The sequence below is a fragment of the Bacillus rossius genome, chromosome 1 (genome assembly GCF_032445375.1).
Source record: "Bacillus rossius redtenbacheri isolate Brsri chromosome 1, Brsri_v3, whole genome shotgun sequence".
NCBI lineage: Eukaryota > Metazoa > Arthropoda > Insecta > Phasmatodea > Bacillidae > Bacillus > Bacillus rossius.
Genome location: NC_086330.1, coordinates 62,494,765 through 62,521,726, shown reverse-complemented (window position 1 = coordinate 62,521,726; position 26,962 = coordinate 62,494,765). Strand labels below are relative to the sequence as shown.

The 26,962-nt window shown below is 39.5% G+C and overlaps 1 protein-coding gene and 1 long non-coding RNA gene across 5 annotated transcripts in view; one reads left to right on the top strand and one right to left on the bottom strand.

Moving 5' to 3' along the window:
* LOC134536740 (neither inactivation nor afterpotential protein G) overlaps nt 1–26,962 on the top strand; it is a 58,954-nt gene that overhangs the window by 15,425 nt on the left and 16,567 nt on the right. For 3 of the 4 annotated variants that reach the window (XM_063376647.1, XM_063376638.1, XM_063376656.1), the window contains 3 exons: nt 4,232–4,356; nt 6,484–6,667; nt 9,480–9,696. In XM_063376647.1, coding sequence (XP_063232717.1) covers nt 4,232–4,356; nt 6,484–6,667; nt 9,480–9,696 — 526 coding nt within the window. The remainder of the gene's footprint in view (nt 1–4,231; nt 4,357–6,483; nt 6,668–9,479; nt 9,697–26,962) is intronic. The other variant, XM_063376661.1, reaches the window with a different exon arrangement.
* On the bottom strand, nt 9,847–14,843 carry LOC134536767 (uncharacterized). The gene is made up of 2 exons (XR_010075873.1): nt 13,008–14,843; nt 9,847–12,889 (listed from the first exon to the last, which is right to left on the bottom strand). It is a non-coding gene; the product is annotated as an uncharacterized LOC134536767 (long non-coding RNA).

Here is a 26,962-nt window from a genome sequence, read left to right as displayed (position 1 = left end):
TGGAAAGAATACTAAATCCTGGCTTGGATCTGATTTCCTACAAGGAATTTTATTAAATTATTGTCCACCGTGTTAAAAGTCATCAAAAAGTTAATACTATATAAAGTTTTATTTATTACTAGCTGCCCGACCCGGCTTCGCACGGCTATACTAATGGAAAAAAATTAAGCCACATCTCCCATTTACAGTAATGGTAAATAAAAAAAATTCAGTGAAAATTTATTACAATGCTGTATGTATAATGTACCGGAGAGAAAATGAATAGCACCGATGGTTTCCCGACTCGTGCACGCAACGTACAACTGATGTACCCGTACTTCGCTACGGCAGTCTACAGGCAGATCACTCTTGCGCCGCTCATTATTAGAGACCCGTGAATTTCACGGATTCATTTCGTGTTATGCTAAAATTCAAATAATTATACCTTAGTGCTGCTTCTGTCATTGGTTCTGTGTTAATCTGGAGGACTGAGGGCCAATTAGAGGCCCTCACTCATGGAAATGTCGAATCACAGGCCACCCAGTCGAGGCGACTCACAAGTCAACAGCCAATGAACAGTGGGCATTTTCCCGAGTGTGTAGAGGATATTGGAGTCTATCCTGAAGGTCATTTAATCCGCGAAATTCGCGGGTCTCTACTCATTATACATGCCCCTCCTTGTGGGTACGCCACTGCCGCGCAATGCCCGTTGCCATGGAGACGCAGAAGGCATGAACAATGCAAAATCCTGTTCTCAAAGTACCCATTGTTGCCTGGTTTTAACCACCCATGGTATCTAATTTTCGGAAAATGTCATCCTGCGTAACATAAGGAACATTACTGTGAAGTTTCAAGTCTGTAAAATATATATATTTGAAAAAAAGGGCAATAAAATTAAAAACAGAGAGGAAAAAAAAACAATAGTTTAGGTTTGCAATTTAAAGTGATAAAAAGTATTTAAATACTAATTGAACTCTTATGAAGGTACTGATTGCTTCGTTGTTAATATCACACGGGTGTTTGTTACTTGTATGGGAAAATTAAGAATGATAAGGCATCTAGTGCATGGCAACAATGTTAATAGGCAATAGGAAATAAACTTCTAGCGCCTGCGGCATTGTCAACACACACTTCGTACGTGTACTGCATGTTGTATCTAATCCCCTCCAACGCATTTGATTCTAAATTGGACTTTTAGTAAGGATCCCTAATGTTATTGATAATATAATATAGCCTATAGCCTTCCTCGATAAATTTACTATCCAACACTGAAAAAATTTTTCAAATCAGACCAGTGGTTCCTGAGATTAGCGCGTTCAAACAAACAAACAAACAAACTCTTCAGCTTTATAATATTAGTATAGATATTACCTATGCAAATTCATGGCAATTCATTTCCTAACAAAAGATGTAGCCTACCTAGATTAAAATAATCAAGCCAATGGGCTGAACTATATAGTTAAAAACATTATAGCAAATAAAATGTATGTATTCATATATTTTTTTTTTAAAGCACAAGTAGTATAATCCAGTAATCTGTAATTTTCAATAAAGTTTAAAAAAATTTCCAATGCCGAGTTTTGAACTACATTTCATATCAGCTGCACACTATAACCACTGCACTACGAAGATTGAAGAATATGTATTATAAATATTGTAATACCATTATTCTTAGGATATTTAAAATTTGAAATTACTCTTTACTATGACTATTTTAGTTTACCAAATATATTCCAGGGTAGACACTATCATGAAATTTCATTTGGCACACCAATATGTTTGGTATGTCCCCTAATTATTATGAAAGTGACTATACATGGGTTTATGTTCATACATGTCGGTCTGCCATCATCCTGTAAAAATTTTGTTGCATGATGTGTGCGCATCATAAAAATTCACTCTCATCATTTTTCCATAAAGCACTTAAAGAAGTATAAATTCAAAAAAATAATTTTAGTTGGATTTGAAATGTTGAATCAAATATCAGATTATTCACGAATATTGAATATTTTTCAAACACTTGCAGACTGGTGCTGTGCTTGTTTTTGGACCAGCGTTCCAGTGGCCCCGGCTGTGATGCCTAGTCCAGGCGACCCAATTCAGTGTTCTGTGGCTTCTCGCTGTCACTCCCGAAACATACCGGTTGCTGTAGCACTATTGGCCTGTGTTGCTGTCTGATTCTATCGCTAATGACCTTGCTGTCGAACAAAAATAAAACTTATTTGTCAAGTCTAAGCTTGGCATGAAACAACAATAAATCTGTTGAGAAGTTTTCCTGCTCAGTAAGTTCGAATAATATGTCCTTTGAATGATTTGTTATTTATGGAGATATTTTTTGCACATACACCGTTGCGGGTTTATACTGTATATCATAGTGAAAACCTGAAGAATGGACAAAGACGAATACACTTAATATATCATAATTCCTGCCCACTGCTACTAATAACCTTTAACTAAGAATGTGTTATATTGTTGATGTTTTTTTCATGTTTCATATTTAATTTATACTCATGTTTCTTCAATTATAAATAGTGATTTAAGGTATTTTGTTTGTGCTCCAATATTATTTTTTTTTGGTTAGGTCCTACATAAAAATTAATGAAGTTTTATTATTATTATTTTTATTTTCTCCTTTTTTGCATGGTAATATAAAACTCGTATGTGTGTTAATTAACTTTTGCAATTTTAAAGCATCCTCTGGGCAGTAAGACTTTAACAATCTAGAACATTCTAGAAGTTTTTAAAAAGAAAGGAAGACATAGGCGAGACACAAGCGTGAAACTCTGTTGCCAGTAAGTTATTTTTCACGCCTCAAGTTAGTGCGTTGGGAAAACCCAGCACGTAGGTGCACAACTGCGCAACAACGGACTAGAACTTTCGCTGGGCGCTGGCTCGCCAGCCAATCAGGGCGAGCCATGCGGTGATGTGATGTGTTTTTCCAGACTTTCAGAAAAAAATTGTTTTTCCAGTATTGTTCCTTATATGTTCAGATACCTGGTTCTGCTTTGTGATTGGTCAGTTGACACGGGGTTGCCCCCCCCCTTTGTTTTCACCTTTTAAAGGGAAGAATACTTCGTTGATCAGCTAGTTGGTTGTTGCTAGTTTGTCGCCATATTTGGTTGCGCCGTTTGCAGCTCACGGAAAAATCTAGCTGAATTACGAATAGAGAATATCACCCCTGCTGGTCGAGGCCAGGCTGAATATCAACCTTTTTATTTGGTCTTTTTGGACTGACTCAAAATTTGACCCCAGGCATCGGTATCGGCCCACAGTGACTGTCATCACTTTCCCGGGACATATCCACAGGATATTGTACCTTTGTTCAACATTAAACTCTAATTTTTTTTGTAATTGAGCAAGGAGCTATAGTGGATATGTGATAATTCTTCTGAACCTGTTATGTAATGTGTGTGTTAAGTAAGAAATTTTGAGAACTAATAAAACAGAACTGCCTTAAAAAAAACTCTTTTATTTTAAATACAAATAATAAAAAACTTTCTTGTAAGGGAATAATTCAGCTTTAATGTTGGCAATAAAACAAACTTAAAAACAATACTTCAAAATCATCATATGTAAACTTTTAAAGTGATTAAAGTAGTTTGTAGCTATTCTGGGTTGCTTAGCTGAGCCAACCTGGAATGTAACAACACAAACACACAGAAAACAAGTAAAAACGTGCATAAAAACCATACTACCACTCACCAATATATGTTATTATTCATGGCAATACATCCCTGAATTATGGTGTCAGCAGCCTCAAAATGGTTCCATTATATTTTGGAACTAACTATTGCAGATGTGTTAAAACTTTGCTTAGTAGTGTCTTGTTGTAAATAAGTAGTTGAAACTGCCGGTTTTAAATTTACTAGTCCAACTCCCCTTCTTAGAGCCACTGGTGTGAGGTAATTATAGATTAATTACAAACTTTAACAACCTTGATGAACATGTTAATATTTTAGACAGTAAAATTAGTTTGAAACAGTTGAATATCAATTTTAATAAATAAATATTTATTTTATATATTTTTAATATTTCCTTTTACAATTTTAAAAAATTTGCATTTTAATACATTTATAATTTCTTTTGTTTTTAATAATTGATCATTTGTTCAGTTGTTTTATACTGTAGTTTGTCTTGTATGTTGTTCTCTGTTTATAGCCATAATTATTGTTGCCTGCTTGTTCAAAACAACATTTCCACTGGGCCAACAACCTAGCGATGTACAGACTTTTCTTTTTCATGTTCGTACCAGGGCTGCTGGCCTCATCGTCCATAGTGGGTGTGGGGTCGGCTCCTGGCAACCTTGGGCTGGTGCTGTTCGGCTTGGGTTCCACCAACGAGCAGCTGCTCCGGGACATTGTGAACCTCACACCTGATGTAAGTTAAGACCCTCGCCATTTAAAACTGATCACTGTGCGTCATGAGATGTGTAGGTATCAGTATAGTAAGGAGTGCATGTAGCGCAAATACTCGTGTGGCCCTCCAATTTGCTCATGAGTATGCCTCATGTAAAGGTGGAGCTCACAACAGGACTGAAGTTGAAGGTATACAACAGTGTACGTACCTCGATGAGTTGAGGAATGGATGAATGAATTAGGGTTTACGGCAAGTTGGTTTTGTCCACATGTATGTCAAATCAGATTATAGATTTGGCAGCAAAAGCATGGCTTCAGCTGTCTGTAAATCTCTAGGTTGTTGGTCCAGTGAAAATGTCGTTTTGAACAAGCAAGTTCCACAATTCTGAGGTCACTTGAGTGAACCAAGGGTGAAGTGATGCCAATGGAGGAATGACAGAATGCATTTGTGTGGGAGAACAGGAGTACCACAATAAAACCCTTAGGTTTGCAGTATCATCCACCACGTTTCCTTTTCCTACTTGTTAAACAAAAACCTTGGTCTGATCTGCCGGTATCACCTTAAGGAGCTGTTAATTGAGGAGGTTGCTGCAATAAGGGCCTATGAGACCATGGGCCCGGAGAATACAAAAATGAATTCTACATATCTTAATCTCTATGGTCACCAAATATTATCCAGAAATTTTAATTTGTTGTGTTGGTATGAAAAGTTTTATGTGATGATGTTATGAGCCCTTTTTGAAGAGAACTATTTTAATTGGTGAAAGTGTCCAGATAATTAGATTACCTACTATTTTTACATATGTGTTTGTGTATTAATAGTTGTATTTATAATGAGTGAAAGTATGTTAAGTGAACGAAAAACTATTCTGGGTTTAGTGAAAACAGGAGCTAAACATAAGTGTGTTGACCACCAAGAAAACTTTGCACCTTGATATCTCAGAACATTGTTTTAGAGCATGGGCCCTTATTGCAGCAACCTCCTCAATTACTACAGTAATTTACTGCCAAACAAAAATATTAATAACTCTGTATTACAGAATCTAAGTTACAACTAGCCTAGAACGGCTATGAGAACGGGTGATAAAGCTTGACCACCAAGAGCTAACCTAGGTTCATGTCATAAAATTATGAATTAAAGCTGAACATTCATATGTCATGAATATTTTCAGTTTCGTACAAAATATTGAATATAGTTATGATATTTCAGTTTTTAAATAAACAATTTATGTTCTTAAATTTAATACTTATTTATATCATAGTAAATAAAATATTACATATGGTTTCCCCACCATCTATATAGTTTACAGAATGCTCGGAAATACTAAAACAAGATATTTTTATTAAGGAACATAATATAGCCAGAAATGCAACCGTGCAAGTTACAGGCAGGAAATGAAGCATTCAAATGTGAATTTCACTGCATCAGGGGACTACTCAATTGGCTGAGAGGAGGCATGATTGCAGTACAGTGATGTTCTAAATGCTCAGCAGGAAGCAGATGACAAGCCGAGCACAGGCATTTTATCCACCATAAGCCATAGCAACCAGCATTCTGATGTACATGACCCTTTGTAATGAAACTCATAGTTTGGAGCAGTCGCTGGTTAAGCCATGTGGAGGTCTTCCTATTCGGCATACATCTGTTGTGAAAGCACCCCTGGGTAAACCACACTGCTTCTGCTGCAAAATCTTTTGCTTTCCTGTACACCAAGTGCTTATCGGCCATCTCTGTGAACGATAAGTCTGCCATGCCATTACTGTTTGTCAAATTTACAATTGCGGTGTCGTACTCACTAACAGTCAACAGTGCGCTGTCAAGGTGAATGTGTAAACACACCATTACCAACCAGGGGTGCAAATCTGTGTGTTTCGCAAGGGGGGCCCACGGATATTTCCAGGTGGTACCCACGCGGCCCGATAGTTTTGTATGTGGGTTTTAACAGACACAACAAGTCATCTCTGGAAGGGGAGACTGGTTTGTTGTGTGCTGCTCAGATTTGGCCTACATGCATGTAATAAGAAGGAAACTTTAAAATATACAGAAAGTATTCCATAAGACTAGTTATGACATCAAACCCGTTTCACAGTCACGCTTTTGCAAGAGCAAGCGGACTATGGACTATGGAAGCTGTGGTGTTGTGCCCAGACGTTCGGCGCGCAGTTCCCGTTCAGCGGGAACCGCAGCCGGGAGGGGTTCGTGATGCTGGCGTCGTGCCTGCAGCCCCGCAGCAGGGGCACCGTGCGTGTGGCCGGCACGGACCCCGCGCAACCACCCCTGATCGACCCCCGCTACCTGGAGCACCCCGCCGACCTGCAGTGCATGGTCCAGGGTGAGCACTGCCGTCGGTGGCTCGCGTGCATGTTAGCTTTCATTGGGTAGTATCCGTAACTATTATTAGGGAAGGGCCGATCAAATCCTTAGAAGTCTAAGGATTCAATATTCGAGGAAAAATATTAAAAGAAAAAAAGTAACTTAAAAAATTTGTTGTCTGTAAAGTCGGTTTACGGACGATAGTTAAACGTGACGTCATAACAAAACATTGATTAAATTATTGCATGCTTTTATGAATAAAATTTAATCATTTTTATTTTAATAATAAAAGAATAAATACTTGAAATTAAACTAGTATGTAACAGATTTTTAAAATGCAAGAATAATTAACCTTTATTGCCGAAATTGTTGTTGTAATAAGCAATGAAAACCACATTAACTTTTCACTTCACTTTATAAACAGTCGACGAAACAGTTCACGTGTAGATGACTTGTAATTAATTTTAAAAACTGGCGTTTAGCTATAATGTTTAAATATAATTATGAACAAGTTTTCATATAAATAAACTGTAATCAAATATCTATCATCAATTATATGAATCACCATAATTTTTTAGTCAGTTGTAACATAACCTATTATTACTGCACTCGCCGACAGATGCTACTTTTTTTAATAATAAAAGAATAAATACTTGAAGTTGAAATTATACTAGTATTCAGATTTTTAAAATGCAAGAATAATTAACCTTTATTGCCGAAATTTTTTTTGTAATAAGCAATGAAAACCACAGTAACTTTTCGTTTGAATATAATTATGAACAAGTTTTCATATAAATAACTGTAATCAAATATCTAACATAACCTATTATTACTGCACTCGCCGGCAGATGCTACTTTTTGACGTGACGTCTAATAAATTGATGAACGCCGGCTGCACGCACATTGTCCCACTACGTAGTGTCCCGTTACACTCATGTATGCTTGCGCCGCATCTCTCTTCCACTCGATTGGAACAACCATCTATTTGACTTTTCAATCATGTTTTCGTCGTTTGAATTATTAATATTATGTAATTTAACAATCGTCCACCGATTTTCAGCACAATCGGTGCGGTTATTTAAAAGTAATGTTGAAATTTCAAATACTTTTTGTACGAACAATGGTGTTTTACAGTTACACATAATAATTCAAATTACACCCAGAATCTTTTGCACAATGTTTTAAAAAATATTGTAACACATTATAAATAAGTTTGGTGTATTTGGGATGCGTATTTGTTATAAAATCATATTATAAAAACGAAATAATATTATTCCCCTACAGTGCTGTCATCTACGGTGACGGACACGAACCAAACGAATTGCGCTATCTATCCGATTCCGCTGCAACCAGGGACTCGTTAATACATATTTTCCTTTGTTTATTGCGAGGGTTGTTATTATTAATGAATTATAAATACAATTTTGTGCCCGGGGCCACAATTGCATATCATTTTGAGCACTGGAAGACATAAAAATGTAAAATATTCTCAATGAATTTTAATCTCGGGGCCCCAGCGCACCACGAGCGTCTGGGTTGGAGATTAAAGCTGAAATTCTTTCTTAAACTTACTAATACTTATTTCATTAACTGCAAGGGCATTTTTATTAAATTCTACGTTTAATTTCACGACGAACAAACTTCGTCGTTAAATGTGTAATTGCTAAAAAGCGTAAACATTCTCGACAATCTAGAAGTTAAATAGCAAACATGTATAAAAGTTATAGTTAAAATAATATCTTCGTTAAAGTAATAAACATATTTGAATTAATGGGTGCAAATAAAAGTAAATTTATCAATTAAATTGTAGATTTCATTTCACTCCGCCTTTGTATCCATACAAAATAGTGATAATTCAATAAAAAGGATTCAATTTTATTCATAAAAGTATGCAATCATTTCACCAATGTTTTGTTATGACGTCACGTTAAACTATCGTCCGTAAACCGACTTTACAGACAACCAATTTTTTTTTTATTTGAACTTGATACCTCCCTTGTATTTGTTATGCAACAAATATTTTTAACAGGTGTTCACTTAGTGAAATATAATAAATGGATGTAAAAAGGCACACAAGTCTTTGTAATTAACATCACGTACGCAACTTTTTACACCCATGCTATTACACTAAGTGAATATATATGTAGAAAATATTTGTGGCAGGACAACAAATGCAAGGGAGCTATCAAGTTAACATTTTAGAAATAGCCCTTGGAAAAAAGTAATGAAAAAAAATTTTAAAAATCAAAATGGTGTGTCAGACAGAGCCTCGAGTACTCAAAGAGATAGCAGCATTTTCAGGTACATTGTTATGAGATAGCTTTAAATCCTTTCTAACAATGCATTTAACCTTACTTTTCTGTACATTGTGGTGGTGATAGCACATTGTCTGCATCCTACGCACAGGGCCGGCGTGTCCATAAAGGCGAACTAGGCAACCGCCTAGGGCACCAAGTAGCTGGGGGCGGCGCAGCACGACACATTAAAGCTCATATAATATGTTTAACGATTATTGAAATTAGATGAAAATGGATTTGTGTAACAGTTTGAAATGTTTATATTGATATAAGTAATTATTTAAAGTCCACGGTGACCTGTTTATGGATTGTAATAAGTAAAAAAGTAAAAAAAAAACACAAGCCTGCTTACATTTGATTGTAGACAAAATCTTTGGCTTATGTGATGTATTTTGAGGCAAGGAAAATTTTTTTGGGAGTGTTCTGCCCGGGGGGGGGGGGGGGGGATTATGGTTTTTCGCCTAGGGCGCCAATTTACCTTGCACCGGCCCTGCCTACGCAACAACTGTCAGTGTTTCCCCGCGGTGGTTGCAGCGGTGCAGCTGGCGGCCCACGTGGTCGCAAGCGAGCCGTTCCGCCGGCTGGGTGCGCGCCTGCACCTGCCGCGTCTGCAGCGGTGCGCGGGCCCCGGCGACGCGCGGTACCTGGGGTGTGCCGTGCGCACGGCGGCCATCACCGGTCACCACCCCGGGGGGACGTGCCGCGTGGGGCGGGCGGGCGACCGGGGCGTGGTGGTTGACCCCGAGCTGAGGTAAAGTCCCAATATTTCCCCCATAAGGACAATGTATTTATTTCCTGCATATAACGTTCATAAATAGTGTCATTTCCTGCTTATAATGTTTGCTTTCTAACATTCAATAAATGGGGGAAAAATGTTTTAAAACCAAATTATTCCAACACATTACGATCAAAATTTTCCTTTATGTATGTTTATGTTTACAATCACTGCCATACAATACATGAAGTTTGTTAAAATACAATTTTATGCAATATACTGAAGGTACACAATGTTCATAATTACGTGTCAGTTGGCACCCTTAGTCCACTCTTCTCTTCCTTGCCATTCCAATGGGTATTCAGATGCACGTACATAGTCCTACGATATTTAAGTTGCCAACCATTGAGCGAGGGCATAACTAAAAGTGTTTTCTATTGCTTACAAGTAATTTTTTTTTTTCTTTCATACTTAGGAATCCCAAAATTAAACATTTTCAGGTGGCGAAGGAGTAGACGTTCTCAATCTTAATGTTGTCATCATGAATCGTGAGACAATTTTGTCTCACAAACTGTGAGACAAAATGTGGCAGTGTATCTTTAAAGACAAACAAAATTTAACCAGGGAACAAGACGAAGTTGAAAAATTGTTGGCTTGTTACAAAAAATTCACGTATCAAGTATACTATATTTGGTTTTAACATTAAAGATGTTTACATAGCTTGGTGAGTCCATTGGTACAAAGCTCGAACATTGTTACGTGCTAAATTGAGATTTCCTGCTTATAACGTTTTCCTACTTATAATGTTTTTTTTGTATGCTCCCTTGAAAAACATTATAACAGGGTTCTACTGTATCTTTTTTTAATAAAAATAAATTTACATACTTTATAAATAAGTTTTTATTTGAAATATGGAATGCTTTCCAAAAAAAACTCAAATCTCATTGTGTAAGAATGTAGAATGTTTTATTACAGTTGTTATCTCAAGTTCAGATATGTTATTTTGTTACCTCACCCTTATTATCAATAGGAACAGAGCACAAGAATCTAAGAATGTTAGCATGAGTGAAGTAAAACGTGTTTTGACAACACGATTTTGTATACAAAAAAAAATCAACCTTTTTGTGGCACACCTTATAAGTTATAACTCTTTCTGCTAGTAAAGACTGATAAGTCTCGTCTTCGTTACAGGGACTTTGTGTCTGATGAGCCAACTCCGTGAACAATAACATGGCATCAATCACGGGCCTCAATACAAGCAAACACAACACACTTATGCATACTCTGTTGTGTGACTCCAAACTAGCTGTGTTCTCCAAGACAGCTAGGCACATTGTTAAAACAAAACTACATTTACATGACTATTAAGTGGCCAAAAATATTTAAATATATTTTAAACGTTTAAGACCTAGGGCAAATATTAATGGTTAAAGCTAAAGTAATAATGAATAAATGAAAAAATCAAAATGGCATGTGAGACCGAGCCATAATTATTCCAAGAGATAGCATTTTCAAGTATGTGTATATGCAAACTCTACATGAAACAACAAGGGAGTTTTAACAGTAAATTTCCAATTAATACAAAGACTGATCACAACTTGAAAATACAATAAGATTAAGATATACAATGGGTACCATTAAAAAAATTTAAAATATCTGCTAAAATGCAGATCCAATATTATTTACAATAGTTATCAGTGTTCACAAGCATTCTCCAAATTGCTGAAAAAAATAAAGCTGGTTTGCAAGGTGGGGACCCTGCCTGGAATGCTCAAGTCTTAAAGCAATTAAGTTTTAGCAGTTCTAGAATTAATCCCCAGACGATGAAAGCGGAACTTGATGCAGTCGGTGCACGCCAGAACTCGCTGACTTGCTCGTTCAACTCGCTTGGATCTCCAACCGCAAGGTGAACACCAGGTACGGCACTCATTCCACGACATCCAGGGGGCAACTACTAGACCACGGCCCCAACAGCTCTCCAGGGCTTGTTCAGCGCCAGTAGTGAAGGCATCCTCCAGAAGAGTTGCGGCGCCGGGGCAACGATCACTGCAACTTGTAGTTGACCACAAGACAGTTCACAGCCAACACTTTCTGTACCATGCAGGACTCTGCGTACTTTACTCGCTCTTGATACAAACAATTTACATATTTAATTTTCTTTTCATCCAACTCCAGTAGTATGGCATAATTAAATTACATCTGCAAGTTTTAGTACTTTGTCACAACTCCCCAAAAAAAAATATTTCCAACACCGCAGAAAATATTGTCAGTTTACTGAGGGTGTACTCAGACTTTGTCTTCACTATTGCCACTACTCATACTCTTATGTCCTAGCTGCTGCTACAATTCACACCATTTTCTCGTCCGCTCTCTTACTTAAACGCCCAACACCAAATACCACAGATTAAGTCTCAAGTACCACTCAGCTGTCAGAAGTGTTGCGTTACACTTCCTGAATCCTAAAATCCTAATTAGTAGTAGGTGCACCTAACGTTTGACAATCTCATAAAGAGAGCTGCCTGCTGGTCTTGGTTGGTTGTGTAATACCCCAAGTGTCTTAAAGAATAATGAAATAATAAGGTTAAAAGATTTGGAAGCTTTGATTACTGAGGCCCTCAACTAATAACTATAAAAGTCAACAACAGAGGCGACACTAGAAGTAAACAAAGAAAATTTAGAGACTCCCTACGAATACTTGGGAGTAAAAGGATCGTTATTATATATTAAATAAATAAAAACAACTGTTACGTCTATAGACTTCCTTATTTTATTAATCATTGTTCTTTTTTTTTGATAGATTAAATTTTCCTTAGTAAAGACTGTTTATCATTGATAAGTGATCTTATTTACATAACTCACAATTACACTTATTATATGATATTCCTTAACGTTATTTACGATAGAGCCGGCCCTTAATGTATAACAAAAATTAAAATATTTAACAACAAGACTGAAATTAACATTGGTAACTTTAAAGTTTGTACATATAGTCCTTCCAAAACATAATATAAATTTCTTCTCCTCGAACTGCCTTTTACTGTCCGCTGTCTTAACTGGGTTACACTAATCTTGGGTTCGTGAATAAAAAGATAGAATTATGCGGGTATCACCCGGGGCTGTAGGTAGACGGTGATCAAGGTAGTAGGCCTAATGATGTTGGATACTGCGCAGGAACCGACTCCAGAGGTTCTGGCAGAGGATTTTGGTTGCCCCAAACTTGGAACCCTGTCTGAAACAAAAGTCCAAATTCCAAAGAATTAGACCTGTTTCCAGACAGTATACTTAAATGGCGCAAAAGGCCAATAGAGGGAAATAAAAGGGGGGGGGGGGATGACGTCAAGACTTACCAAAACAGGGTGTTGGTCCTGGCGCTCAGGAGAGGGCGTCTCGTCTCCGCAAACTCGAACCACGATTCGCGGTAGCCACGGAAGTCATCATGATTAATTTAAAAAATTATTAATATAAAAATACTAAGTTTCTCTACTTTCAACTAAACTACTGACTGGTTAATAATTTTAGCTAGGGACTCCATCCCTTTAGTCTGAGAAGACTACATAATATACGATGTCGATGATTCGCAGAAGATCGCAGATACAAACGGTACCAGTCAGTCAGGAGGCGCGCACCGAAGTAAGTTCAGAGCGCGATATCACCAGAATATCATAAGCGCGGGGTCTCTAGAGAATGGGAGGGGGGGGTAGGCTCTGAGCCGAAAATTACCGAGTCCACCCGAAGGTGTCCGGCATAAAAAAATTAGATCTTACTGGAGTGACTGCGCGACTGAGGCGCTATCTTTTGGTGGCGAGAGGAAGTACTAATAAATCGACTAGTGACCGACGAGAGTGTCAAGCTAGGGGGTTAATGGAGTAACCAGTGGTGCCACCTAGCGGCCTGAGACATAAGGAGGGGAGAGGTTGTCGTTACCTCCGCGCGAGCGCGGTAGTGTCGGCGCTGCCGACGCCTCACCAGTGGCATTAGTTACCACAGCCGTCGCTAGGTATCGTTAAGGTGCAGAATCGTAACTGCGGCTGTGAAGCCTGAGATGGCCTTGAATTCGGTTAACGCACTCGAGCGGTCGTCGCTCCTAGCCACTTCTGAGAAGAGAGGGTGGGTGAGCAGGCGGGGGGGTGGCTTCAAAAAACGCATGGTCTGTGGGACACAAGGCCCACGGGATCCTCCTGTCGTGTCTTGCTGCTAGTGAACCTTATACCGATTCGTGACAGAGTTAGCAGGGCTCAGCACTGCTTCACAAGCTGCTCTTAGCAAAAGGAGACCCGCGAAGAAATAACGTTACCGGCTCCGATGTGCCTGGAGGCGGGAGAAATATTAGCCAGAATGCTAGCCTAGCATGAGGCTGGGAAAGAAAAACAGCTCGCCTCTGAGAACAGAGGCTGAGGGCCTGGCCGTAAAGAAAATAAGATGAGAGAAAAAAAATAATAATATTTCCAAAAATATTTAAGATTACAAAATTTTTAAATAAAACGTGCCTAAATACTTAATACACGGCACATACTCCCCCGCGTTAAAGCGGAGCTTAGGGGAAAGCAAAAACAAGAAACCAAAAACTTCAGTAGGACGAGTTACCAGGTTCGCCTGTATCCTACTACTTACATGCTAAAACACAAAAAAATATTAAACACTCTTATGAACTAATGTGCACATTCTTAATGACTAACATGATTAAATTCATTATCTTAAATAAAATTATTAACTTAAGTGGCCACTTAAACTAACACCTTATATTAAGTTTTCTTACAAACTAGTACCATGGATTTTTATTGTTACTTAATGTTACTACCTAGGTTTTGTATTCTTCAGTTAAACTCCTTATTGAGTCTTACATACATATATTTATATCTGGCATGCCCAGGCTTAGAGAAAGTAATCGCTCCTATTTTAAATTCGGATGCGCTTTCTTAAGGTGGGAGATGTGCGCTCGTGTCACATACTCTCCGGAACTGGGGTCGGCTAGACTCACAGTCACTGGGGTTAGAAACCGTTGGATCTGTAATGGTCCAGTCCAGCGATACGATAACTTTGCCGATCGCTTATCGATGGCCTTACTCTGCGGGTGTGCTTTGCACATTACCGTGTCACCTACCCTGTAGGGGTTAGGGGAGCGGTACTTATTGTACCTTCTCTGACTTGTTTGGTGAGCCCAATTTAAATTCCTACGCGCCTTTCTCCAAATTTCCGTGATGTCCTTGGGATCATCCGGCAGTAGGTCTTCGAGAGACCAAAGATTGGAAAGGGGTGTGTTGGGCTTATAAGTAAACATAATCTCAAATGGGGTGGATTTGTGTCCTTCATGTCGGGCATAATTAAATGCCATCTGTAACCACACCAAATTACTGTCCCATTTTTCCTGCGCATTCGCGTGGAACGCTATGAGCGCCGAACGAAGATTTCTATTAAATCTCTCCGCGTGCGAGGGTTTAGGGTAGTATGGCGATGTTGTCACATGCTGTATACCATGCGAGAAACACATGTTCTTGAAAGTTCTGGATGTAAACTGTGTTCCGTTGTCGGATACAATTATGTTCGGTAATCCTGAAGTTTTAAAAATGTGATTTTGTAATGCACGCACAGTGGTGTCAGCTGTAGCCTTACGGAGTGGAATAAGCCAAACAAATTTCGAAAAGGCATCTATGCCCACAAGAAGCATAGAGTGTCCGGATTTGGATCGAGGAAATGGCCCTACAAAATCAATAAAAAGTTTTTGCATAGGTCTTTCGGCTACTTCTGAGGCAAGAAAACCGTACTGTGTATTTTGTGCAGGTTTACTTAGTGCACATAGCTTACATAACTTAACTCGCTGTGTAATGTCCCGGTGCATTCCTTCCCAAATAAAATGGCGTCGGATACCTTGAATGGTTTTATAAATACCTAAATGGGCACCGAGAGGTGAACTATGGTAATATGTGAAAATCATATCACGCAGATTTTGTGGAAGAACAATTTTAAAGTGCCTTGACTGTTGTGTACGTTTTTGTAGGAGACCTTTAGCTAACTTATAAAATTTCGGAGCTGTACCCGCTTTAACTTGTTCAATTATTTTTGCCAAATATGGGTCGGCTTGTTGATGTGTTTGTATGTCCTGAAAAGCTAAGGGGAAATCGGTTAGGAGTGCCTGACACGAAATCTGAGGTTCCTCCTGAGATATTGTTTCGGAGGGGTTCTCGAACATTCGAGAAAGTGTGTCAGCCACAATGTTTTGAGTACCGCGAATATGTTGAATATTAAATTTGAGAGAAGAAATTTTGGTGATCCACCTTCCAAGTTTTCCTAATTGTTTAGGGTGAGCTAACAGCCAAGCGAGTGCCTGATTATCAGTTTCCAATAGAAATTCCCTATGTTCCAGAAACTGTCGGAATTTATCAATACCAAAAACTACTGCTAAACATTCCAATTCATACACTGAAGATGCTTTCCTTTCCTGAAAAGTTAATGTACGTGAGGCGAAGGCAATGGGTTGCCTGGCGCCATCTATTTCCTGAGACAATACCGCCCCTATAGCAACACTTGAGGCGTCTGTCTGTAAAATAAAGGGTTTACTAAAATCTGCCATGCGCAGAACAGGTGGATTCACTATGGCTTCTTTCAAGAAATTAAATGCCTTGTCTTGTTCAGGACCCCAAATATATTGTGTATTTTTCTTACGTAATGCATTCAAAGGTGCCGCATGCTCGGCGAAATTTGGTATGTATTTGGCATAAAAATTAGCCATGCCAATAAAACGAGCTATGCCCTTTGTGTCTTTAGGTGGTTTGAATTCCCTGATGGCCTGTGTTCGTTCTGGATCAATTGTAACACCTTTGTGTGATACCAAATGTCCAAGAAAAGATATTTCGGAAGCAGCAAATTTTACCTTTTTTGTATTTACAGTGAGGCCTGCCTTGCGCAGTCTTTCAAGGACAAGAGTCAGATGCTGGATGTGTTCCTCAAAACTTTCTGAATAAATTACAAGATCATCCAAATAATTGTAAACAAATTTAAATTTAAAATCTCCTACTACTTGTTCAAGAAGTCGTGTGAGTACTTGAGCACCTGTGGCCAAGCCAAAAGGTACCACATTATACTGGTAAAGATTCCAAGGTACGCAAAATGCGGTAATAGGTTTTGAGTCTTGCGTGAGTGGGATCTGATGGTACGCCGAATTGAGATCGAACACACTGAAATACCTGGCCTTACTAAACCAATGAAAGGCGGAGTTCAAATCTGGGAGGGGTGTTTGCGGTATTTTAATCTGTTTGTTCAGTTTTCGATAATCAGTGACGAAACGTTGTTCCGTGTCCTTGGGTACTAGAAATGCAGGTGAACTGAAAGGAGAATTAGAAGGTTCTATTACCTTATTATCTAACATTTTCTGTACGTGTTTTCTCATAATCTCCATTTTAGGACCTAAAAGTTGATAAGGGTGACTTTTGACTGGCGTGGTATCAGTCAATTCAATTTGATATTCAATTAGGTTAGTTCGACCTAATTTCTTAGTTAGCACATCTGAAAATTCATTACACAAATCTCGAATAGCAACTTGTTTACTGGGCTCGAGATGATCCAGGGACAAAGAATTTCTCTCGTCAGTGTTGGTAGAAACATTAGTAATTTGTCCTGACCTTTTATTTTCAGGTTCCACGAATGATATGACAAGATTTTTATTAAATTTAAATACAAAACTTCCTGCTTGTAGATCAATCAAAATACCTGTTTTAGCGATGAAGTCGGAGCCTAGAATAAGCTGCGTGGCTAAGTTTTCTGCCACAAGAAAAGGGAAATTCCAAGTGAATAATTCTATCCTGATTTTCACTATAGCCACTTTGGATATACTAATTGGTTCGTCCGCTGCAGTAAAACAGCGCACATCCGTGACTTCTGTTTTCAGAACCTGCTTGTTCTTCTGTAATTCCCTAAACAAATCGCCTGAAATAAAACTACGAGTAGCTCCTGTATCTATCAGACCAATAATTTGATTTTTGCCAAACATTGCTTTAGTGTATGGTAATACAGTTCGGACGTGACCGAAAATGTTGTGACACTTACGTTTTCCTTGGTTAGTCAAGCTAACACATGTTTTGCAAATTCTTGTGAATTTCTCAGAATTTTCTTTATGATTAATTTGATGTGTTATAATCTTCTGTTTGTGTTTTCTGTCGTTTTCTGTGTATTTCTTTCGTTTATTTTTCTTGTGTTTTTGTTTTCCTGCGTTATGCCTTTTTTGATTTTTGTTTTGTTGTTGTGATTCGTTAGTATCCCCATTATGCACTGAAAAATTCCTCTCGGATGAAGTTTTAGGTGGACCAGGTAGAAATTTGCCTGGCCACCGCCTTACGCGTTTTTTGCCTTGTTGAAATTTGGTTTGAAATTTTTGTGGTTACATTGCTCAATGTAATGTCCTGTTTGCTTGCAATAATTACAGAAAGGTGTTTGTTGTTGTATGTTCTTGTTTGAACCATACTTATTATTTCTGTAGTAGTTTGTTTTCTGTTGTGGGTGGCTATTTTGTTGTTTCGTGTATGGAAAACTATTTGCAGTTTCTGCCTGAGAATCATGCTTATCCACGGACTTCGCTGACCTGTTTCTCTGAGTGTCTGCATATTCGTAACTCATGGCCTGTATACAAAGTTGATCTAGTTCTACAAAACTCCGTGGCCTAGCCTGGAAAACAGCGCGTGAGCGCTCTGCCTGATTTAGTCCGTCTACTATGCAACTAACTATTTCGCTCTCTGATACGCCCAATCTGAGAACCGCCGCGGCTTCTCTGATTGATGCTACATAGTGTGGCAATGCTTCATTACTTCGCTGTAGCCTGTTGTACCATTCCAAACGGTAATTTGTCAAAAGTCTGGCAGGTATAAAAAAATTCAAAATTTCTTCGTGGTATTTGTCAAAAGAGTAACTATTTTCTATAGCTTGACTCCTTCTTTCACTCAGTGGTGGTTGGGTGTAGGGAAAAACTATCTCCAACAACTGTTTGTCAGGAATGCCCCCTTTCTGTCTGATTTTAAGTAAGTGCCTTATGAATTCGATTAATTTATCTGGGTCAAGACCACTTGTTTCGGGAAAACCAACAAGTAATCTCTCGACTGGATGGGCAATTTTCCCATAACAGCTATACTCAGCTGCCCTTGGCGTAACTGGTAATGTTGTTTCTGGTTGATTCTGCGTTGATGGCGGAGGTGGGGATGAAGGATGTGCAATTTGCGCGGTGGGGATGGTAGGGATTGGAGTTCCTTGCCCGGATGTCAATAAAGAATGAAACTGGGAATATGGATTAAAATATGGCTGGTTTGTGGCGAATGGGAAAAACAAATTTTGTTGTGTTAAAGGATGTGGGTTTGCAGGCAAGTTACCGGAAAATGTGACACTGGTGATGGGAGCTGTAGAAACATGCACGCCTGAGGGAATTTGAGTGGTGGCTGCTGGGATGGGAGGGGTTGAAACTGCGAATGATTGAGATGTTGATGAAATGGGCGGAACCTGCCTTGTTTGGCACAAAGATACTTGTGAGTCGGGTTGCCTTATTTCCTGGGGAAATTCCGGATTCTCACTCTCTACATTTCCTAGTGTTTCCATTCCTAGGTTTTCTGCCTGGGCAATGTTGGCCCGGAGGTCCTGTTGAGTCTCTAATTGGGCTGCCCTAGCTTTCAATTTAATTTGGAAGGCGTTTGTCTGTTGCAGACAACGATTTAGCTCTGTTCGATAAACACCATTGAGCACATCTGCGGAAAGTACCACAAGATTTTCCAGTCGTCTGGTGACATGCTCTAATCGCATAATGTGTCGCTTTACATTGGGCAAATTCTCTTCCACATCTGAATAACTTACGAAAGCAGCTATGTCGTAAAATTTGGTGCAAGCTATGTTGAATTCCTCGAGTATTTCTAAATTTAGATTATGTACTGAGGTAGGTAACTTATCACGTACTGCGGCTCGAAGCCTTTTTCGCAGATCTTGCGCATTTCCAGTAGTTGGTAAATTACGCAACTGCAACTCATAACTTAGTTCATCTACTAGTAATAGCTCCGGAGTAATCATCCTGTCCGGATTGATAGTATTACACAAAACAAAACACTACCCTCTTAAAATTATCTTTTAAACTTTAAACTTAGGCATACACTTAAATCTAGCTTATGATTAAAACAATTGCTTTATTGCGTGGGAAGTATGTGCCTTCATAATTTATTATTATTATTACTACGCGCGTCGGGAAATGAATAGTGTACTCGGGTGTAACAAGCTGTCAGGTTAGCTTGCACAACGGGGTACCTACAATGAACGTCACGTCAGCCGGCAGGACTGACCTTGGCGCGCAGCGCCTTTAACTAGGGGTGTGGGGGGAGGGAGTATCTTGTCCAGCGGACACGTCTCTGTTGATAAGCCACGCGCGCGGCCCGAGTTGCGTGGGCGGGCAGCAAGCCAGCTGCTCACAGTGCGCACTCAAATGTAAACACACAAAACTTATGATAATTTTAAAATTCAAGGGTCAATTTAGCTACTACGTGTATCAGCGGACAGTTCACAAATTACTTACTACAAAAAGATTCTAAGTGACAAAAAAAATATAAAAAAAAATTTTTTTATTCAATTTTTTTTTTTTAATTTTAATTTTAGGTATGCCCTTTCAAATTAGGTATGCCTATAGACGTAACCACGCTCTGCTACCATTTTGTAATACCCCAAGTGTCTTAAAGAATAATGAAATAATAAGGTTAAAAGATTTGGAAGCTTTGATTACTGAGGCCCTCAACTAATAACTATAAAAGTCAACAACAGAGGCGACACTAGAAGTAAACAAAGAAAATTTAGAGACTCCCTACGAATACTTGGGAGTAAAAGGATCGTTATTATATATTAAATAAATAAAAACAACTGTTACGTCTATAGACTTCCTTATTTTATTAATCATTGTTCTTTTTTTTTGATAGATTAAATTTTCCTTAGTAAAGACTGTTTATCATTGATAAGTGATCTTATTTACATAACTCACAATTACACTTATTATATGATATTCCTTAACGTTATTTACGATAGAGCCGGCCCTTAATGTATAACAAAAATTAAAATATTTAACAACAAGACTGAAATTAACATTGGTAACTTTAAAGTTTGTACATATAGTCCTTCCAAAACATAATATAAATTTCTTCTCCTCGAACTGCCTTTTACTGTCCGCTGTCTTAACTGGGTTACACTAATCTTGGGTTCGTGAATAAAAAGATAGAATTATGCGGGTATCACCCGGGGCTGTAGGTAGACGGTGATCAAGGTAGTAGGCCTAATGATGTTGGATACTGCGCAGGAACCGACTCCAGAGGTTCTGGCAGAGGATTTTGGTTGCCCCAAACTTGGAACCCTGTCTGAAACAAAAGTCCAAATTCCAAAGAATTAGACCTGTTTCCAGACAGTATACTTAAATGGCGCAAAAGGCCAATAGAGGGAAATAAAAGGGGGGGGGGGGGGATGACGTCAAGACTTACCAAAACAGGGTGTTGGTCCTGGCGCTCAGGAGAGGGCGTCTCGTCTCCGCAAACTCGAACCACGATTCGCGGTAGCCACGGAAGTCATCATGATTAATTTAAAAAATTATTAATATAAAAATACTAAGTTTCTCTACTTTCAACTAAACTACTGACTGGTTAATAATTTTAGCTAGGGACTCCATCCCTTTAGTCTGAGAAGACTACATAATATACGATGTCGATGATTCACAGAAGATCGCAGATACAAATGGTACCAGTCAGTCAGGAGGCGCGCACCGAAGTAAGTTCAGAGCGCGATATCACCAGAATATCATAAGCGCGGGGTCTCTAGAGAATGGGAGGGGGGGGTAGGCTCTGAGCCGAAAATTACCGAGTCCACCCGAAGGTGTCCGGCATAAAAAAATTAGATCTTACTGGAGTGACTGCGCGACTGAGGCGCTATCTTTTGGTGGCGAGAGGAAGTACTAATAAATCGACTAGTGACCGACGAGAGTGTCAAGCTAGGGGGTTAATGGAGTAACCAGTGGTGCCACCTAGCGGCCTGAGACATACGGAGGGGAGAGGTTGTCGTTACCTCCGCGCGAGCGCGGTAGTGTCGGCGCTGCCGACGCCTCACCAGTGGCATTAGTTACCACAGCCGTCGCTAGGTATCGTTAAGGTGCAGAATCGTAACTGCGGCTGTGAAGCCTGAGATGGCCTTGAATTCGGTTAACGCACTCGAGCGGTCGTCGCTCCTAGCCACTTCTGAGAAGAGAGGGTGGGTGAGCAGGCGGGGGGGTGGCTTCAAAAAACGCATGGTCTGTGGGACACAAGGCCCACGGGATCCTCCTGTCGTGTCTTGCTGCTAGTGAACCTTATACCGATTCGTGACAGAGTTAGCAGGGCTCAGCACTGCTTCACAAGCTGCTCTTAGCAAAAGGAGACCCGCGAAGAAATAACGTTACCGGCTCCGACGTGCCTGGAGGCGGGAGAAATATTAGCCAGAATGCTAGCCTAGCATGAGGCTGGGAAAGAAAAACAGCTCGCCTCTGAGAACAGAGGCTGAGGGCCTGGCCGTAAAGAAAATAAGATGAGAGAAAAAAAATAATAATATTTCCAAAAATATTTAAGATTACAAAATTTTTAAATAAAACGTGCCTAAATACTTAATACACGGCACAGTTGGTACTTTAAGCCTTAGTGTAGATGTATCTTGGGGGAGTGGGTGGAAAGGACCTGATTATCTCCGGGGGATATCGCCATCGAGGAATGCCTTGCAGGTGATCATCAGCAGCTCATAACGGTCCCTGGGAGGGTGGCAGTCCCTGGTGGAGGGGGTCAGCGTGGGCCTTAAGTCGGACTAGTGCCGGGAAGAAGGTTGCTGGTCCGCTGGGACCTGCCACGCTCTCTCTGCGTGCTGCCACCGCACAATCCCAGGTCGTTCTGTCAATCACCTTCCACGGGGATAGGGTAAGGCATGGAGGGGAGCAGTGCACCGGCACCTGACTTTGACTGGGAGGTCTTCTTGGCTCCAACCCTGTGGGAAAACAGCACGGGCTGGTGGTTGCTTACCCACGAAAAAGTTGGTTGCTGCGGTGGCTGCTAGGTTGGCTGGTCCCACTTGGAGGTGGTGCATGCTGGCTGATTCGAGGCTTTGGAGGATTTTTCATGGATGCTGTCTTTTCGCCCCGGAAAGAAGACTCAAAAGGTTTCAATGTACCGATTTATTAGTACACAAACAGGGGTCCACAGACTCCCCCCTACAAACTTGCCAAAGATCGCTCGACTTCTCCTACTCTACGGCCTGTAGGTAGGCAGTTCCTGACTCCGTCACTAGCGTGACGACTCTCTCTCTCGCTCGGCTCTTTTTATAGGTGCGCGTTGGGCACTCGGACCTTGACAACGAATGGACTAGATGCCCGGCGCAGTCAGCACAGAGTGCTCTGGTTGGAGAGAGTTACTAGCACGGTGAGCAGACTCAGCAGTTAGGGTGGTGCGGTGAGCTGGGCTCGGCTGCCGGTGGTGCCTGTAGGACACAGACAGGCTTTCCTTTGCGAAGGGCCGGGCTTTAATACCCCTCCGAGGGGCATGACGTCGGAAGGGAGGGTATTCCGGGAATCACTTCCAGAATACCAGCCGGCCCACGTGCCGTGTGCGCTAGGCCAGCCGAGTGGGAGAGGAGGTAGGCGAGGGGTAGCAGCCGGTCGGGAAGGCTATGCTAGAGTCGCCATCGCTCGGTGCGGTTTCCCTTGCAATGGGCGACACGCTGTGGTCGGTGGCTCTGCCTATCTCAGCCGTCTGTGGTGGCCCGCACACGTGTTTAGGAAGGGAGGGGTGTCAAAAGTATTCTTCAATCTAGAATTTATACAAGTCATCACTACAGTTACTTGATGACAGGTGAAGTCCAGAGTCTAGTGCATTCATAAGAAATGCATGGCTCACCAGAATCCAACTTTCAACCTTGTTGGCAATTCCTGGGCAGCTGCGACAGCGGGCGTCATTTTGACAGTGTAGATGGCAGAGCTCGGTGGTGTGACATTAACTTATTGTCCATACCTGTGCTTCTCTGCCATCCCTCCGATTGAAGGGGGTAATTTTACCCAATTGTCCAGTGTTGAACTCATCTTTTTTCCGAGGATGTAGTTCTTCGGCTGTACCATAAGTCTGTGTGCAACCATGGGACATAATTGTGAACAGTATTTTAATAATCATCCTTTGGTACTTGCAAACAGTCAACGAGTTTGTTTTTGGAGTCAGAGAAGAGGGTATGTACGAAATTTGTATACTCTACCTACATGCACAGTTTTTTGTGGTCGCAAGATGGCTGCCACGATGACTGAATTTTCTTCAAGTATTAATAAAAATATGTTAATATCAGTTTGGTGTCTGAGAGACTTTATTTCAGGAACTAATCGATGACAGTGACATTTTCTTTATGGAACTTATATAATTTTCAGCACCCAATTCATTTCTTCTAGGGTAAATGAAACATGTATGTTCACTCCTAGGCCAATCCATTTGCTAGCTGGGTGGTTTTGGGTGTGATATAATAATGAAAGAATTTTAGAAATAGGTTCATTAGTTTCAGAGCATATTTCTTACAAAGAAATACACTCACACTTACAATACAGTAGAACCCCGATTTTCCGAACACGGATTTAACGAAAACAGCTATTTAACGTAAAGGTTTTCAGGAACCATCAAAAAACACCAATTTATTAAAATAATAATATAGATTTCCAAAAAATGAAAGTAAATAGTAATGGAATCTTATTAAAAAATACACTCTGTGGTGTCAGTAATAGAATGGAGGTACTATATATTAATATGTGCCTTTGCATCATCTGTCCAAATACGAAAAAATTAAAAAAATTGTTCAAATTGCTTAAAAACTCCAGGCGCTGTAACTGAATTGCGTAGGTGCGTGCCATTGGGCGCGCCTGGATAGATAGACTGTCCGCGACACATGAACTCATGAAGGGTTTCTTTGTCCGCATCCCCCTCCCCTCCCCCATTCTTGGCTTGATTCACCACGTTATCTTCCAAACACGCCCGCATAGTAACAGTGCTAGCCAATAATCACACGTTTCCAAATATTCCCTTTCCCATCCTCCAGGTTTTGTTCAACTTGTGACCACGTCACACCAATATGCCATTATCATTATTCTCTAGAGGTGTAAAAGTACTCGTTACTATTTCTGATACCGCATAACATGCTATGTTATGTTGCAGCAACGAATCGAGTCGTATTGCGTACGCGTACAGTATTGACGTTGCGTAAATAATAATAAATTGAATATAAACAATTAACAATATTTGATAATTAACAGTTTTTGTTAACCAAGAAACAATTAAATATCATTAGAGCGGCTTTTTTTTATATTATCTCTTTTAAGATAAGAACAAAAAACCGTGAAAATACGCGATAATAAAAAACAAAACATACATATTTCTAATTTGTAAACAATTCTTTCTTACGTTGTTTCTGTTCCAATCTCAAATTTTGTCTACACACACAATATCTTTAATAAACAGTAAAAAACTTTGACGACGAATTTCCAAATTATACTTTACTTAATAAACAAACATCGTTCTTTGTAACACAAATTCATCAAATATGCGCGCGCATGTGTAAAACATACGAAAAATAGTAGTAACGAGATGCAGCCTTGTGTAACGTTTAGTTACTCAGTACTAGATGGCGCACCCGTTACTCAGTACCGAATACATACGGTTTGCTACAGCTCTATTATTCTCAGTAAGAGCTTTGTACACTGTGTTTAGTTTTTGGAATACGTTTTTTATAAGTGCTGCGCAGCTCAGCGAACAAAGAGAGTCAGCCAGCGGCTACGCCGCGCCGTAACAGCAGCTGACCGAGTACAATAATGACCTTTCTCCGCGTACGGCGCGCTATGACGATAAATTTCCATCAATTTGCTGCTTTTTTTTTTTTTTTTTTTTACTGTGACGCAATGTGTATGTAGCTCGTATTTGTTATAAACGCTGCAGGTTGCGACTGTATTTTAATAAACTTTAACGTATTTCTTACACTTTACATATTTTTAAACTTTTTTTTATTTTATGCCTCATTTTTCACGGTTTCTGAAAAAATCTGTATGTACGATTGAGGTGTATGTACGAACTGGGGGCCGTACGAGCGAAATCAAAAACGTTGAAGATGGAAAGTTGACGAAGTCTGAGATAGCACGGCAGCACAAGATATCAGCGTCGACCCTGTCTACGATATGGAAACGTAGAGACGCGATTATGAGTGCGGGGGTCATTGAAAATCGGTAAATCGGATTTAACGAAACATCGATTTAGAGTAAACATTTTCGGTAACCATAGCACTTCGTTAAATCGGGGTTTTACTGTATTAGTGAATATTTAAGTGACAATTTTTTCTGCCCTGGATTTGTTGATTAAATGTATGGTGATGTATTTTTTGGCCACTATCGTTTAACTTAATGCTTGAGTTAGATTTTTGGTGGAATAACTTGACTCTTGGTGTGTGTTGTATTTATAACTAACTTACATGAGTCTGTGACGGTACAAATACGCCTGCAGAAAGCAAGCCTTGGCTCAGGTGACAAACCTTTAAGCAGCAAGGACTGACGACCAACATTAAAAACAGCCAGCAAGTGTATGGCGTATTTAGTATTAACAACTAACATTCACTTTCCCCTTTTCTCCTGATTTCATGCCATTTTGGTATGTGATAAAGCTTAAGGCTTGGTCTCACACATGTTGAGTTTTCTCATTTGTTGTTCTGCCAAAAATATTTTCAATAGATATTCACTTTGGGTAATATCATAAAGGTTAAAAAAAAAGCACAATATTTCATAATTAACTTCACTTGTGCACCTTTTTGCACCCATAATATTACACTAAGTGAATATTTGTGGCTGAACAACTAATTCAAGAAGCTCTAGAGTTAAAATTTTATGAATGGCCCTTAAAATAAAATTATAAGGAAAAAATGAAAAAAATCAACATGGCTTGGGAGACTGAGCAACAGAGTCTTATATGTGACAAAATCACAACTCTCACCTATAGCAATTTCAAAAAATAATTCACAATTTTAAATCTTGATAGAATAAGTTTTCTTGTTTTATTTCAACTTATATAACCACTAAGCAGTGATTTTCTATTGGTGTGGCGGGCTACTGCCCAAGCGTTGATGAGTTAGCTACTACTGCCTTGCATGGTGTCCGTTTTAGCTAACCTAATTTGGCATGTGCGAAACTAGCATTTTGAGGTCAAATCGTATCACAAATAAGTTTCTAAATTCGAAGTTTATTGAATCAATTTATTTTGTCTATTTGCTTTAAAAAAACTTAAAT